At 32.9% G+C, this 18,064-nt stretch overlaps 3 protein-coding genes across 3 annotated transcripts; 1 reads left to right on the forward strand and 2 right to left on the reverse strand.

The window, feature by feature from the left end:
• The first annotated feature begins 4,346 nt into the window (after positions 1-4,346).
• On the forward strand, positions 4,347-8,503 carry LOC120279242 (brassinosteroid LRR receptor kinase BRL1-like). Its single transcript, XM_039286114.1, has 2 exons — positions 4,347-4,559; positions 4,643-8,503. The coding sequence occupies exon 2, from the start codon at positions 4,702-4,704 to the stop codon at positions 8,326-8,328; it is 3,627 nt and encodes a 1,208-aa protein (XP_039142048.1). The 5' UTR covers positions 4,347-4,559; positions 4,643-4,701; the 3' UTR covers positions 8,329-8,503.
• A 2,341-nt stretch (positions 8,504-10,844) lies between these two features.
• On the reverse strand, positions 10,845-11,336 carry LOC120279119 (zinc finger protein ZAT2-like). The gene has a single exon (XM_039285986.1). It carries the CDS (start codon positions 11,334-11,336, stop codon positions 10,845-10,847), a length of 492 nt encoding a protein of 163 aa, XP_039141920.1.
• Positions 11,337-12,641: 1,305 nt separating this feature from the next.
• Positions 12,642-17,341, reverse strand: LOC120279275 (uncharacterized WD repeat-containing protein C2A9.03-like). The gene is given in 11 exon segments (XM_039286163.1): positions 12,642-13,027; positions 13,029-13,412; positions 13,680-13,766; positions 13,956-14,061; positions 14,142-14,233; positions 14,346-14,456; positions 14,607-14,741; positions 15,308-15,394; positions 15,474-15,641; positions 16,082-16,240; positions 17,185-17,341. Coding segments are annotated over 10 exon segments (1,341 nt in total). The 5' UTR covers positions 16,223-16,240; positions 17,185-17,341; the 3' UTR covers positions 12,642-12,997.
• Between the last annotated feature and the right edge of the window lie 723 nt (positions 17,342-18,064).

An 18,064-nucleotide genomic window follows, 5' to 3' on the forward strand; every position in this document is an offset into this window, starting at 1 on the left:
ATATTATTTTAAAAACGAATGTGTATAAATCTATAGATTTATAGAGCATAAATACAAACCAGTTCAAATAGTACATATATAAATAGTAAAGGGAAAAAATAAAAATAAAATCATTTCATAGTATTGATTTGGAAATATGAAAATAAACAAATTATTTTTTTATTTAATTTGAGCTATTTTGAAACCTTTTTTTTAATTGATTTTACAATTTAAAATATTATTTCAATATATATACATGTTGAGTGACCTTTTTTATATTAATCTTTTTTTTATTATTATTAATTTCATGGTTTCCACATCTCAATTTCCACATTATTTAACTTAACAAGAGATTGTTTCAAATTTGTACTAATTGCATGTGATAGTTTGAAAAAGAGTAATTTCTTGATTGAATTTCTTTCTATGCTTTAATTAATCGTAGGAACTAAGCATTTCACCTACCATTCTAACTACTATATATATATATATATATATGATAACTAAGAATAAATGACTAATTTAGTGAGATAAAATAAATATGAAACATGATTATTAAAAAAATAAGTGGGCCATAAATAGGTTTGCATTTCTCTCAATGAAGTCAATATTAAACAAAAGAATAATTAAATAATAAATCATATATATATATATATGTATGTATTTATATTTATAAGCAGAGACAAAGAGTACATGTCTTTCATTCAAGCCTTCAAAACAAGCAAGATATGTTCCCAAACCACAAAAAAATATTTTCCCCATTTCCACTAATAACTTCATATATATATATATATATATATATATATATATATATGAACCCATCATCTAGGGACGTCCCTGATTTCAAATCTAGAGATCGCCCATAAGTAAATCACTCGATGAAAATCGACTGGCTCTTTATCATTACGAAACGATGAAAAACCGCGTTCTACAAAGTCATGTATGTCGATCATGATCGGAGCGATGAAAGGTGTACAGTGTTTATATAATCAATCAACCATCAGATGATGATCCAACGGCTTAGATTTAAAAATATCCCTAGATTTGAAATCTAGGGACGTCCTAGATGATGTTTTCCCTATATATATAAGGAGGCAAGTGAATGAGTAGGTCGGAGAAAAGGGGCTTGACTACATCAATTTTTTTTTACAACAAATAAATAAATAAATTCTTCATGCCCAATAGCCATAGAAAATAAAAATAAAAAAATTAATTAATTAAGAAAAATTCCAAACTACCACTGCTATAAATAAGTCATAGTCATAGTGTAATTAATTTTTATGCAGATAATTGAGAGTTAATTTTTTTTTTAAAACATGGTGGAAAATTTAAAATGTTTAATTTATCCATATTGTAAATTAAATAAATAAGCTTTAACATTTGGTTAAGTCATCAAGTGAGGAAGATAATGCACAAAGAACAAGAGCATTGGATTTGGTGTAGCTCAAAAAAGGCTCAAACATTGATGCCCATAATATCATTTACTTTGATGAGTTTGTCACAAAGAACACCAACAAACATTGATGCATGTCAAAACATAAACAAACACAAATTGATTCATATTCATTCATTAATTCATTCAATGGAATATGCTTTTCATTATCTATTATTATTATTATTATTATTATTATTATTATTATTATTATTATTATTATGTGTGTGTATGAGTTTGCATTTGTTTATTTTTCACATGAGCATCTCACAAAGCACAAAATATATATATTATATACACATCAAAGACTCATCTTCTTTCCACACTCTTGCCTATTTTTGTCCCCTTCATTTTTTTATTTTTTTGGAAAATAATATAATATCCAAAAGTCTATTATAACGTCTGTGGTTTGAGTTTTTTCTCTTCTTCTGCATTTCATTATATTTAATTTATACTTATATTGTTATTATATTTTAAAATAAAAATTTTTACATCTTAAATTCAATATTATATTAAAAAAATATTTGATCAAAGTTCAAATTTATTATATTATGACAAAACTTTAACTCCTGATTATAAATTCTTGAACATAACCATCTTTTTTCATTGGGGCAATTTATTTAATTATAGACTATGAAATATATATTATAAAAATATTATTCAAAATTTAAGCTTTTAGAAATAAAAAATAATTTATTATTTTTATAAAATAATGAAAATATTATATATATATATATATATATATATATGGGGTTGCTTGCAATATGATAAAGTGGTTTATTTGCTTCTCAAATAAGCAATTGACTCAAGGACAATTATTTATTTCCTTATCTAAATTTTTCCAACTTTGAAATTTCAAATACTTTTCCGAGATATTATAATATATTATATTATATTATATTATGTATATATATATATATATATAATAAATTTGGGCTTTTGAGATGAGTCACACGTGTGGATTATGATGTGTGATATCGCACGAGTGTTTCACGTGTGGGTGAGAACAAGGTTATGTCTTTGTCCTTGGAATCAAACAAAGTAATGATTACATCATCTCATCTCATTTTTTAGATAAAAAAATTTTTAATTAATAAATTATTAGTGAATATAATTTATTTGAGAATTTAGAATAAGAATCCTTCATAAATGATGTAAGAAAAAAATATTTTTTAATATTTTAAATGGAGGTTAAATAAATATACAAGAACATAAGATAAAATTCCAATCCATTTTAATTGTTTGAGTGCTACGTTGAAATATAACAAATAAATAAATATGGTGAATTTAAATGTCTAATTAAAAAATTAAATATAAAAAATTAACTTTTAATTAGAACCACTCATCTTTTGAGATGTGACACCCATTCCAAGAACCACTTGTGTTATGGATTCTCATATAATGCTCATATTTTATTTTATTTTATTTTTCTTATTTTATTTATTTTCCAAAATAAATTAGTATGTTTTCATGAAGTCCTTTGCATTATTAATTTTTGAGTCAATAAAAATAGAGTTGACAAGCCTAACATAACATGGGCACTAATTAATCACTTCTTCGACGTGGAATTAAATCTATTTATTTATTTATTTAATTTTTAAATCCCATGAAACAAGCAATTCAAATACAATAAGAAGCATGGATTTTAATTTATTTTTTTAACACATGTTTGTATTATTATCTTAAAATTAATAAAAATATATGCATGCTTTGCATAAGTTAAATTTTTTCGATATTTTAATCATTTATAAAATAAATTTATATTTCATTAATTTATATAATTATTATATTTGATAAAACAAAAATATCATCTTCCTACACTACACTAATTCTAAATATAATTTTTTTCTAATAATATTATTAAAATTATTTTAAGATTATTTTTAATTCACTATAATGGACTGTTTTCAAATATTAAAAAACCCAATATATTTTAATAATATCAAAAAAAAAAAAATTTCCGATCAATTCTTAGAACTTTTAGCTCTTAATAAATAGATTTTTGAGATTCTAATATATTTTTCAACTCTTTTTTTCATTCAATCCCTGGAATTTCCCATTATTCCCAACTAAACTATAAATTAATACTTCAAAGTTTTTATGGCGGAGTATAATTTTTTTAATTACATTTAATAAATGTTTTTTTTTATCACAACCACACATAACACATGGCAGTGATTAGGAAGTCACAACTCGGAACTTTTTACAATATTGTTTGCTTATTATTTTTGAGCCCAGATATTATTTAAATGATTCGGAGTAAATATTTTGTGAAAAAAATTGTATTTATTTTCCCTATAGTTACATAGTAATAAAATTTTTTTATTAATTTACCATAATTTCTATAACTTTTTTAATTTTAAAAATAACAATTTTTTACTGTCTCATGTGACATTTAATCAAGTTAATAAAATTTTTAAAAAGTGATAAATCATTATAACTAATATACTCTGTGTATCTATTTGTTCTTTGATAAATTTATAAAACCACGGCCTTCTCGGCAATTGTTGAAAAAAAATAAATAAATAAATAAAAAAAGGGTTTTCTTTCTTTATTGAACATAGAAACATAGTGAGAGAGAGAGAGGAATTTTTCTTTATTCCTTTATTTCTTTTCCTTCTTTTTCTTTTTGGTAAAGTTTGATGCCATAAAAGCCAAGCATGGAAGGAATCAAATCCCAACTTTGACTAGACTCAGAATTTCAGACAAAATAATATTAATAATAATAATAATAATAATTTCAAAATATTAAAATTATATATATTATAAATTTTTTTATCTAAAAATTAAATTCCTCCCACTACTATTATCATTTCCATTATAATATTTTTCCAACAAAAGACTTTGAAGTAGTAACATAACAAGCAAACAAGTCCCTCCAAAAGATCAAAATTATATATCTATATATATATAAACGCTTGTTTTCTAATTCTTTCTTTCTCTTCAAAGTTGTTTAATTTTCTTTGTTTATTTTGGTGAATTTCCAGCTTTGTTTTTCCAATTATAAGAAGAAGAAAAAGAGGAAAAATCACACTAATAATCGAATTTTTGGTCCAAAGATCCCTCCTTTCAATCTCTCCACCATAAAAATCCAATTTTTTTTTTTTGCTTTCAGTTTTGATGTCTGATTTGGTTTGTAATCATACTTTTTGTGAGTTTTCAAGCTCTTGCTTCCATTGATTTCATCTTTTTCCTGCTCATAAATTGATTCCCTATCTTGTTTTTGATTCATAGGATGCTCAAGATGTGAAGAAAACCAGTGATTTGCACTCCAAAAGCTGGGATTTTTGTCAATGGGAACCTTGGATTTGCTTCTCCTTCTTCTCTTGATTATCTTATCTTGCCCATGTTGTTCTTCTTCGTCTTCTTCGATCGCGGCTTTGATTGCATTCAAGCAATCATCAGTGTCTTCCGATCCGAAGGGATTCCTGAAGAACTGGAATGCAAGCAGTAATGGCTCCCCATGTTCATGGACTGGAGTACTGTGCTCACAGCCGGCGGCCGGCGGTGAGGTCCTTGGTCTGAACCTCAGCGGGATGGGTTTGTTCGGTAAGCTTAAACTCCAAGCTTTAATGGTGTTACCCAATCTCCAGGACGTCAATCTCCATGGAAACCACTTCCATGGCGATCTCTCTCTCAATTCCACTGCTTCCTCTTCTCTCTCTTGCAACCTCGAAACCCTAGACATTTCATTGAATAACTTATCTGCAACAATCTCCGGTGAGTTTTTGGCCTCTTGCTCTCGTTTGGAGTTTTTGAACCTCTCCGGGAACTCAATCTCCGGTGGTGTTTATCCTTTTGGGTCTTCTCTCCGAGTTCTGGATTTATCTCACAATAGAATCAATGACAATGGCTTGTTGAATCACTCCTTGTTTGGTTGCCATGCCTTGAGCGTCCTCAACTTCTCCGGCAACGAGCTCACCGGAGGATTCACTGGCGTGTCACCGTGCTCTAAGTTTAAGGTTCTTGATCTTTCCTATAACCTCATCTCCGGCAGCATTCCGCCAGAGTTCATCCCTGCTTCTTTGGAATCACTAGATTTCTCACACAACAACTTCTCCAGCGAGCTTTCAGCATTGGATTTTCGATCTTGTGATAATCTCCAAGGCCTTAACTTGTCCTCCAATGCCTTTAATGGATCAGGGTTGCCGGAGAGCTTATCAAATTGCCAAAAACTCGAGAAGCTTGACTTTGCTATAAACAACATATCTGGCAACATTCCTACTTCATTGTGGAAGAACCTCACCAACCTGAAAATTCTCTCTTTAGCCAACAACAAGTTTTCTGGTGAGATTCCACCGGAGCTCAGTCACGCTTGTAGTTCTCTTATCGAGCTCGATCTCTCTGCGAATATGCTCATTGGAGAATTACCGCCGAGCTTTGTCTCTTGCTCTTTGATCCAAAGCTTGAATCTTGGGCGTAATAATCTCTCAGGGAGATTCATTGAGAGCATTATTAGCACTTCAATGTCTTCTCTGAAAGTCTTCCGACTTCCTTTCAATAATATCACTGGTACTGTTCCATTGATCTCACTGAAGAACTGTTCTTTGCTGCAAGTGATTGATCTTGGTTCCAATGGATTCACTGGAGAGATTCCTTCAGGACTCTGTTCTTCACTTCTTCATCTCGAAAAACTCTCACTTCCTAATAACTTTATCTCTGGTGCTTTGCCAGCCGATCTTGGCAACTGTAGTAATCTGAAGAGGATTGATCTTAGTTTGAATAATGTGAGTGGTGTTATTCCTTTGGAGATTTGGAGATTGCCAAAGCTTGTTGATCTTGTACTTTGGGCCAACAATATCTCAGGTGAGCTACCTACTGATGATCTCTGTTCTAATAGTGATAATAGCTTGCAAAGTCTAATACTTAGCTTCAATAAGCTCAATGGAAGCATTCCAAAATCCTTCACAAGGTGTCTGAATCTTGTTTGGGTCTCACTCTCCGGCAATGAGCTTACCGGAGAGATTCCCGACGGTATTAGTAATCTCCAAAACCTTGCGATCCTTCAACTAGCAATCAATTCGCTCTCCGGGGAGATACCTTTGGAGCTCGGTCACTGTAAGAACCTCATCTGGTTAGATTTGTACAGCAATAAGTTCAATGGGTATATTCCGTCATCTCTGGCATCAGAGAGTGGCCTTATAACTCCTGGTATTGTCTCTGGGAAGCAGTTCGCCTTCTTGAGGAATGAGGTTGGAAATATCTGCGCTGGTGCCGGCGTTCTTTTTGAGTTTGAAGGTATTCGGCCAGAGAGGCTTGCTGACTTTGCATTGGGGCATTCATGCCACCAAACAAGGATATATACTGGTACCACTGTCTACTCTTATGCCGGAAATGGCAGCATGATATATCTTGATCTCTCCTACAACACTCTCTCCGGAAACATACCAGAGAATTTCGGTACAATGAACTACTTGCAAGTGCTGAACTTGGCTCACAATGAGCTCACAGGGGTGATACCAGAGTCTCTAGGAGGTATGAAGATGGCAATGGAGTTAGATCTCTCAAACAATCATCTCATCGGCGTAATTCCGGCGGCATTGGGAGCTCTAACATTCTTGAGTGACTTGGATGTGTCTAACAATAACCTCACCGGACCAATCCCCACAGGCGGGCAGCTCATCACATTCCCTCCATCACGGTATGCTAACAATTCCGGCCTCTGCGGAGTCCCTTTGTTGCCCTGTGCTTCTCAGCAGTTTAGCAGTGGATCAAATTCGTATGCCAGAGGAGGTAGGAGGTTTTTTGGAGGGAGTACTTTCATTGGAATTTCGATATCTTTGTTCATTGTGATGATCTTCATGCTGGCTTTCTACAAGTTGAAGAAGCAATGGCAATCAGAAGAGCAGAGTGAGTATGTCGAGAGCCTACCAGCATCCTCGGGCGGCACAAACAGTTGGAAGCTCTCTGGTGTTCTTGAGCCTCTGAGCATCAATGTGGCTACATTTGAGAAACCATTGAAGAAGCTCACCTTTGCACACCTTCTTGATGCCACAAATGGCTTCAGTGCTGAGAGCTTGATAGGTTCAGGTGGTTTCGGTGAGGTCTACAAGGCAAAACTTAAAGACGGAACCATCGTCGCCATCAAGAAGCTCATCCATGTCACAGGACAAGGTGACAGAGAATTCATGGCAGAGATGGAAACCATTGGAAAGATCAAACACAGGAACCTTGTTCCATTGCTTGGTTACTGTAATGTTGGTGATGAGAGGCTTTTGGTCTATGAGTACATGAAGTTTGGGAGCTTGGATGTTGTCCTGCATGACAGGACAAAGCGAGGGATCAATCTAGACTGGTCTGCAAGGAAAAAGATTGCAATTGGATCGGCGAGAGGCCTTGCATTCCTCCACCATAGCTGTAATCCTCACATTATTCACCGCGACATGAAATCGAGCAACGTTTTATTGGATGAGAATTTGGAACCTCGAGTTTCTGATTTCGGTATGGCCCGACTGATGAATACTGTTGACACTCATCTTAGTGTGAGCACACTTGCTGGAACACCCGGTTATGTCCCACCTGAGTACTATCAAAGCTTTCGGTGTACCACAAAAGGCGATGTTTATAGCTATGGAGTTGTGCTCTTGGAATTGTTATCAGGGAAGAAACCGATTGATCCTTTGGAGTTTGGTGATAATAATCTTGTTGGTTGGGTGAAACAAATGGTAAAAGAGAACACAAGCAGTGAGATTTTCGATCATGTTTTGATGAGTAGCAATTTGGCAGAGAATGAATTGCATCAATATCTGAAGATTGCTTGTGAGTGTCTAGATGACTGGCCTCCTCGGAGGCCGACGATGATTCAAGTGATGGCCATGCTCAATGACCTTCAAACCGATACTGGCAGTGATATACTCAACGATGAATTATCTTTCGAAAAAATCATCATCGATGAATCCAGAGGGAAAGGCGGATCATAAGTACTAAACTACTTTCACAGCATTTGATTTCACTGAATGTAAATAGCATGATGATCAGAGAAGTTTTTCGTTTTTTACTTTTTTGTTGATTTTATACATTTTTTTTTTACACCAGTACCAAATCATGACGAGTCTTGTTCATATTACATGTATACAAAATGATTTATGTGAAACAAAAGAGTCATTTTCAGATAATTTATTTGATTGAACAAGCAATTGTGTTTATTTATTGATATCACATATCATAATCAAATGTGAACACAGAAGTGATCATCAGCAGAAATATTCAAGTTTGGTGGCCAAAATCTATCCATAAAGCACAGGGCAAAGGTCATCAAAGGAGCAATAATCATCGGCATTGTTTGTCTAAAGTAGACTTTAGACAAACAAGCAAGCAACAAGGAAATGTTATCACTATCAGTTCATAGAATGCATGAGGGTGTAATAAACATGACATTGTCAAAGATTAGGTGATGCCCATGTGTGTCGTGTTGAATGGTTGTTTCCGATCCAAGCGTGCGGGTTGTGTCGAAGAATTGGCCAAAAGATGATGTACTTTTCCATGGTCAATTGAGTCCGGCCGGATACTTTATGTATGCTAGCAAATTTACAATCAAAACTGAGTGATGAAACAGCTATTACTCTTCAGTAATTTCTCACAATTATGCAGTAAAATAAAGCATTGATAAAATTAATCAAGATGCATAATTTCTGTAAGATTTGCTGAATTTACAGTGATGGTTGTTAAGATTCACCGATGTTTCGCCAAATTATAATTCTTCTTAGGAAGCATTGCCAGGTCTGCTCTGTTGCATTGAAGCAATAAGTTCATCCTTTTTCTTCTAAGAATTTGGTTCGCATAAATTAGTATCCAGAGTAACAGAACGGCAATTTAGATGTTTGCATTTGCAGTATCTATCATCTAGTGAATATAGAACAGAAATGAAAGAATTATGCCTTTTGATGTGACTGAGAATTGCTACTATTGCTTCTGAACTTGTGTTGCTGATCATTCTGAAACTAACATGCATCAAAGTATATCAGTATGATCATGCATTGCATGAACAATTCAAGAACATAAACCATGAATTTTATTTTTTTTACCTGAAAACTTAAAAGAAAACCCGGAGAATTCAACAGAAATGTAGGAGTTAGGCCGGGCAGGATCGTCAAATAAGGCAAACGAAAGTTTTCAGTATTCAGATGATGAACATCAAAACCAGCTCTTGATACAATTCTGTCAACAAGGCCAATCTGCATTTATATTCTTTTAGAATCTATTGATCTTGAAAACACATTCAAAATCTCTGATACTTAAATCAAGAACAACACATTGTAAACTCCTTCCTTGTTTTTTTGGCAATGCCACATGGAAACATTCATTGATTCTTCTTTGACCAAAATTAAGCTGCATTCATTCACTCTCTGTCATTTGTCACCTCCAAATTAAACACAAATCAAAAGTTACAAATTTCATGCTGGCTTGAGCTCCGAAATTTATCATGTCTATCACAATTAATTCCTTTTACCCATCTCATGAGCTCAATGAAATTTCTACGGATTCCGGCCCAATCCCTGTGTCTGCTGGGTGAGTGCGCATGAACCAGACTATCAATTCCCGGCTGGGTGAGTGCGCATGAATCAGACTATCAATTCCCGGTGGTGCGTCCGCTTTTCGCTTTGTTAAAAAAAAATATATATAGATGCCATGATGCAAAAAATAAAAATAAAAATAAAAATAAAAAAAATAAAAATAAAAATAAAAACAACAACAAGAACAACAATGGTTACCACCACTCAAGCTCATTATCAGTTCTTTCTTGAATGGATGTTGGAAGTCAACCATTGGAGAAAAGACCTTTGACTTCCACACACCTTGATCCTTTGACTCTTATGAGAGATTAATTATTATGCAAGGAAAATTATTATTAGTATGTTAACAAAATTAGTACAATTATATCATTAGGATTGTAATATAAAATTATTTTTTTTTTGAGATTATTAGTGTTTTTTATATTATAAATCTATTTTGAGATAGTAAAATTTATTCTTTACTGGTGATAATGAATGAAACACTAAATTTACTAACAAAAAAAATAAAAAAATAAATAAAGAATACAATGTCACCCATCATAGCACAAGGAATGGCTGAAAGTTAAAGGAAACAATAAAACATAATAAATAGCAAGAAATATATAATATATATATATATATATTCATTTACAGTAAGTTTTATGGTTGTTTAAACAAACAAACTAGGGTTTTGGCAAGGATGAGAAGTCCATGAAGGAGTTGAAGCTCAATGAACTTTAGAAACAAATGTCATCAACAGTCTGAAGTTTCATTAGAGTTAGGTTTAGGGTTTGTAAATATATGTCCATGCATCACTATCTTATAATCTTTGATCATAAATTAAACTCAAAATAACTGCTGATGTTGATCTTCATGCAAAAAAGAAAATTTAAAAAAAAAAAGAAAAAAAAAAAAGAAAAAAGAAAAAAAATACAGTGTTTAATTTAATACTCATCTTCCTCCTTTGGAGGTTCATTCAAGTCGAAATCGAGCAATTTTCGAACTTTTCGATCTTCATTAACAATAACTTTCTTGTGACTTGATCTATGACCTCCCAATGCTTGATGAGAAGTAAAGATTTTGCTACAAGTAACACATTGATGTCGTCTTAATTCCGACTTCTTCTCCGGTTTTTCGGCTTTCGATTGTTGGTTTGCAAGAAGCAAAAGATTAGTGACAGCATCAGTTAATATTGGATCATTAGGACTTGAAGGAGTAGTACTACTTTTTCCGGCTTTTCGACCTCTTTTCGCAGTTATCGACCAATTCTTCGGGGGCAAAGCTTGATTAGAATCACTGAAATCAGCTGCATTTGGTGGAGGACTTACTCCTCTCCAGTTTCTCTGATGACATCTCATGTGACCATATAATGATTTCATTGATTTGAATGTCTTCTTGCAAACTCTGCATGATGGATCATCATTTTCATCATCCATTGATCTCTTTTTCATATTGTTCAACTCTTTTGAGTTCATGCATTGCATCCTTTCTAATTCAACACAAAAGATTAATTGATCATTAGTTAATTAGTTTAAAAGTAATTGAAGGAAAAGATCAAAAGGAAGCAGTTATTTGTAGAGAAAAAAAAAAAAGAATTACTGATATATAGAAATCAAGAGAAAGATTGAATTGGCAGCTAAAAAATCAGTGATTTCAGTAGCTAAAATACAGTAATTTTAGCTCCTTAAACATTAATAATAAAAAAAGAATCAAAATATATATACCAAATCCAGCCATTGATCTCTCTTTTGAGCTCATGATCAGCTCATGCATGTTTTTCTATTAAAAAAAAAAAGAAAAAAAGAAATATATGTTATAATAAGGCAATAATAATAGGTAGAAAAAGCATACCAAATTCAGCTCTAATTTCACTGATCAGTACCAACTGATCAAAAATAAGAAGATGGTGGATATTCAAAAGAAAAAAAATTCAGTTAAAATTAAGTTATGGATAAATTAAATCAAGTACAAATAACCGAATAATCTCATCTTTTCTTCTCATAAAATCAAAAAGAAACAGAAATACCAGATAAAATAACAACAACAACAATAATAATAATAAAACTTCAATCACAATAAGTAGTCAAAAGAAACAAATCTGAGTACAAACAAATTAAAAATTTATATTAAAAAAAAAAATTACAAATGAGAAGAATGAGAACCTGAGTAGTTTTTCTGGATCAAAAACCAAAGAAGTATGAATGAGAGAGAGAGAGAGAGAGAGAGATCCGGAGTGGTAGAGAGAGTGGGTTATGAGGAAACGGAAGCCTCCATTTTCTCTCTCTTTCATATTCCCGCCAACTTCTCTTAATTACTTGCATGCGTTATGAGAGTATGTAAATATAAGTAAATCTTGGGTTTTTATGGTAATAATCTTTATTTGATATTTTCTTACTTATTTACTGTAATTGAATTTCATGATTTTCCACCTCTAATTTTGGTGATAGGTTTATTTATATACATAGACGATTATTTATCTATAGACATCTATAGATAAACAATAAATATTATAGTAATATATACAGTAATTAAACAGTATAATAAATAATAATACTGTTTCATCAATATTAGCCATTGGATCATGATCCGATAATTAAACGTTTATAGATATTTTTTTATTTATAAATGTCCATAAAGAATGTATATATATATATATATGTATATATATATAGAAATATAAAAACTTGTATATTTTTTTAAGGAAAATGATGTGTTAATTAACAAATGACTCCTTTAAAAAATTCAACTTGTAAACAAGTCCTTGACTGAAGCTAATAATGGTCACTGATCACACAAATTTGGATGTTTGTTTGCTGCCACTACAAATTTGAATGTACTGATCTTAAAAAAACAAAAAAAAAAAAACACAAATTTTATACTAGTCTTCTGATGGCAATCTGAAATTCAACTCCATAATGAACTTTGCAAACTGTACAACTTGTTCTTTTCTTTTATACATCTTCACCGGAGTTCTCCACTTTTTATTTATTGAGATGAAAGCTTTCATGACCCCCACAAAAATGTCATAAAGATGAGAACCAATGGGTAGTAGTAGTAGTCGTCGTAGTTGTAGTAGCTTCACCTTCAAAAGTTTCTTTCAAAACATGGAGTCAAGGTATGTGTAAAACTCGCCGTCTCCGGTACTGGAGAAGGCTGCCGTAAGTACGATCCCACACGCCGACAAAAAGAGATTCTGTATCAGGACTAAATGAAATGCCTGAGATTTCGCCGAAGAAATCCAGTTCCTGCTTCTTTTCGTACTCACTTGTGACATCGAATACATGGACAAAGTCGGCCGGCTCTGCCATGGCCATGAACCGGCCATCAGAGGTGAAGCGGATTGATCTAATGGCTCCGAGGTTGCCTCTGAGAACAGCAGCTGATTTGGAAAGGTTTCGGATATCCCAGACCCGACAAGTCTTGTCTTGGTTGCCGGTGGCAAATGTGAAGCCATTGGGATTCCATGCAGAAGCAAATGAGTAATCAATGTGTCCGCTTAATTCATGGATGGTCTGTGTCATGGTAGAGGAATTAGTTCATAAAAGTAATCTTATGTTGGATAAGAAGAAGATGAATAAATGTGAAAAGAAATAAGGAAGCTAAACATGCTATAGTTCATAAGGCAAACAGAGACTGAAGCAGAACCAAAATATTGAGGAACAAACCACATGTTGACTTGGCAAGGTTTCTTAGTGAATATATTCAAAGAAATAGTGTAATAATTGCAACGAATAAACGTAGCCTCTCAAAGTTTCAGTTCTTATTATCTGAGGATTTACCTTGCCAGTATGTGCATCCACGAGTAATCCTTCAGGATTATCTCCCACGATGACAAGAAGCTTTCCATCAGGACTGAGTGATGTGTGCTGCAAGAAAACACACCACGAGTTAAAAATAAAAATAAAAATGCAAAATTGAACAAATCTAAGAAACTAAACTAAACCAAAGTCACTTCCAGTGTCAATGATCCACTTTGGCATAAAATCCAGTTAACATTCAATTATACTTTTGAGCAACCAAATACACATAAAGAAATAAATGGTTCAAAGGTTTACATTTACTGGCCACTGGAAGCGAAAATGCTTGGCAAGCTGAAATCTTTCCATGTCAAAGTCTCTAACTCCAGAGTCATTGTTTGAAGACATGAAGTGAACAGCACCACTGCAGTAAAGTTTAAGTTCGAATTAACCAGTGACATGTGTAATAGAAAAGCTTGCAACATCAGGAAAAGTAACAAGTACCTGTTACTGTTGTAAATCTCAACTGCATTTGTGATGGCATTATCATCGTATGTTGTCCGGCAACAAAAGCTTATTCCAGGCCGATCCAAATACTGCATTCCCAAAAATTAAGAGAAAAACAGATAAGTAAACAGTGCTTTCATATAGAAGTTTTCAATGTTATACTTTCATAAACTCTTCTTGTATTCTTTTTTCCAGCAATACCTTACAAATTAATTCTCCCTGAAAACCACCAGCTATAAGCAAATTATCTTTTACAGCTAAAGTGCTGACTTGAGTCTGACTAAATCCTTCTAATAGATTGCCCGGGTGTTTCTGCAGAGAAAGAAGAAAATATTGAGTTTTAAGTCTAAGCTGCTACCTCGCAAGATAAGCTAGCGACGCAAAGAAAACTTCCATCAGAGTATAGCATTAAAAAGTTTGTGGAAGAAAACAATAATAGACTTAATGGCAAACAGGATGCACCTCACAAGGTGTTACATGCCCTGAAACATTCAAAACTTCAGTCTTCTCAGAAGTTAGTGCGGACCAATGAATGACAGAGTAGTGCGACATAAGGTAGACATCATGCTTTGATGTAGCCCAAACCAAATTTCTTAGCTGCAAAAAGAAATGATAATAAATAAATACATAATTAAATAAATAATTGCTGGAAACAGTAACCAGCAAATGTATCCCAACATCAGTCCAAAGCAAACATAACATAACCAACTGCATCACAACAAACTAACATCCTACCAGGAAAAAAAACCCAACTTCATAGTCTATGATTATAAATCACTGAGAATTCCAATTACTTGTTCTAACATCTAAAATGAGTTCTCCACACCTCATAATAGTTTCTTCCACAAAACAAGATAGTAAAAAAAATTCCCCTGTTACTTGTTCTGATATAATATCTGGGTTCATTAAGATGTATTCTTTTTCATTTGGATTATGGCCTAAATAAATATTCTAAACAAAAACGCCACATCTAAGGACGGAAATTGAAAATGCATGAGCTACAAATGATATTGACCACACTCAGGCCAAGTAAACCACAACTATTTACTTCAATAAAATGGCTCTCACATGGAAAATAAACCAAAACTTCAATGAGTCAAACAAAGTATTGGGCCAATAAAAACAGAAGGCTAACATATTAACTAGGTCTCATCTTTGCTGACCTGAAAATGAAGGATGGTTGATTTGACAGATCTTGTATTGCACCAAAAGTCGTAATATGATCCCCCCTTCTTGGTCAGTTTGGATTCCTAAAGGAACAAGTTGCGCTTGAGATGAATTTCTGTGCAAAATTGACATAAAGACAAGATAAAGTAGCAAATCTCAAACCTTTAGTGATAACTCTCCAGAATTAGGAATATTTTCATAGTTCTTATACTGCTCTAGTCTCGTTTGCCTGTACTTCTCTCTTGTGATGCTAAGCCTATCCCAGGGGATCCCTTGGATGTCTATTCCTCTCCTTGCTTGTGCAGATGAGGTGTCTGTAATCCTACCATTCTGCAAGACAATAGGAGATTTATACTTAAAGAGTACAATTCATCAAATCATAAACACAAAAATATCAATGCTCAGCACATACTCAAACAACATGAAGTTGGCCACATTGCTGAATAATAGATCAAGAAGGGCACAGAAGAAAAATGAAAACTCAAGGAAGAATTGTCAATTTAACATCATCTTTTCTCAGATGGTACAAGTTCCTAGGCTCCTTGCCGAGGCAATAATACTACTCAAGCAATAAAGATAGAAAACCTACCCTTAAACCACAAACTAGAAGTCAAAATCACTAGGAAAATTATATATATATATATATATATATATTTAAGGCTGCAGATAATGGATGTTGAACAGACAAACCATACAAGTACCTTCAACAAAGAAAAGGAAATAATATGTAACTGCAAACACAGAAAAATAACCAAAGATGATAATCATACCAAATGTCCATACTCTTCATCATCAGAGTCTGAATCACCAACTCCCCGTCCATGAAAATCGCCATCCATGTCATCCTCTGCATCAGCCATTTCATAATTGTCTGCCATGTCATCAATGTCATCACGCTGATACTGTGACATGTTCCAGCTGGAATATGCCTGTCATGTTAAACTCAAGGACTAAGCTCACAATCAAAAATATAACAAAAGATGCCTATGTGCTTGCCATGCTTGAAAATGTTTGCAGCTAGCTTTGGCTGTAAACCTCACCACAGAGGTGCAAAAAGTAGAAGCACATCAATCAATGAGAAAAACAAATTTCCATCATGCTAATCATAATGCATCGCTGAGAAATTTTTCTACTACCATAGCTTGTTTTTAACTGCCTAGATAACCTCTTAAAGTCAGTCCACATGCATAACCTAACAAAAAGAACCCAGCAATTCCAGAAATTGAACACTCACATATTTCATTGTGCTTTCTTCTCATTGTTTCAATTATTTCTGATCATCAAAGACAAACTGAGACAATACTCAGAGTAACAACCTAAATTTAATCGAAGGACTAAACCTAAAACATATAAACAGCCAGTATAAGCAAATTATATCTTCAGCTACAAAGTCATCAGACCAAACTATTAATAAATAAATCAAATAACATCATCAGCCTAAGCGAAATTGGAATCCCAAAGCATTCTTTTACAAAACCCATAAAACAAAAGCTCGCATCTTTAACATCATGCTTTTTAAACTAGAACTCCAAAAATCCCTAAATCAAAGGTCACCACCATCAAACTCCTAAACATGCAAATCTATAGATCCACAAAATTCATAATAAGCCCTAAAATCAGTAAAGAACATCTTTTTCCGAATCCCTATCACAACATAAAGCCACAAAAATTCACAATTCTAACAAAAAAACACACACGCACACACACATCAAGAGAACCACGAATTAAACCTGAAAAAAATAATAATAATAATAAAACCCAGAAACCCTAAAAGAGAAAAGTCAACAGAGATCCAATCCCGGACACAAAAACTCTCGATTATTAGATGAAAAAGACGCAAAAAGATAACATTTTTTTTGCAGCAAAATCGAACCTGTCTAAAGAACGAGGCCTTCCGATGGATGCTTCGATGGATTCGATAGATCGGGTGAGAAATTCGGAGCTTTGTGGTTCGATTTCAGGGATTTAGTCGGTTTCTTCTCATTTTTCCCCCTTTTTTTTAGGTTTTGATAATTCCGACACTCGCAATCAGAAAGCGACGGACAATGGATAATAAGAACAAGAGATCGAGAAAAAAACCCTGAGATTTTGCCAAAATTACATAACTGCCAGCCATCTCGGATTGTGATCCGATAGCTTATCGGGTTCGAATTTGTTTCATTCCAATCCGAATCCGATAAAAACTACTTTTTTATATATATAATTATTGTATAAGAATACCAAATGTTGATTTTTATATAATTTTTTTAAAATTATATTAAAAACTTTATTTTATCCATAAACGTTGTTTGCGAGTGTTAGCTAATTGAACCAGAATTGTCGATGTGACAGGTAGAATCGATAAGCTCGATGCTTTCTGGTTCTCTAATTGAACTGAAATTATAATTAAACGAATAAAAATCAGTGTGAATCGATGGTTTTTAAGTGAACCAATGGTTCAACTCATGATTTTTCAATTAAATTTTTTTAAAATAAATATAAATATTATATTAAATCAAATTATTTAAATTGACTATGCATTGACCAAACTGTCATGGCACTGTCTGATCCCGCTCTCATAACTATGTTGTTTATACTCTGTATTTACTTTGTATTGGGTTGTAGCTTGTGAAAATAAGTGATTCAATTTTTTAAAATATTTTTTATAATTTATATATAGATAGATTTAAAGGGGCATTTAGTAATGATGTGAGAAATATCTTTGTGAATATATTATTAAGAAATGTGGGAAGGTGCAAGACAAATGGATTTAA

Source organism: Dioscorea cayenensis, chromosome 16, assembly GCF_009730915.1.
Source record: "Dioscorea cayenensis subsp. rotundata cultivar TDr96_F1 chromosome 16, TDr96_F1_v2_PseudoChromosome.rev07_lg8_w22 25.fasta, whole genome shotgun sequence".
Taxonomy (NCBI): Eukaryota; Viridiplantae; Streptophyta; class Magnoliopsida; order Dioscoreales; family Dioscoreaceae; genus Dioscorea; species Dioscorea cayenensis.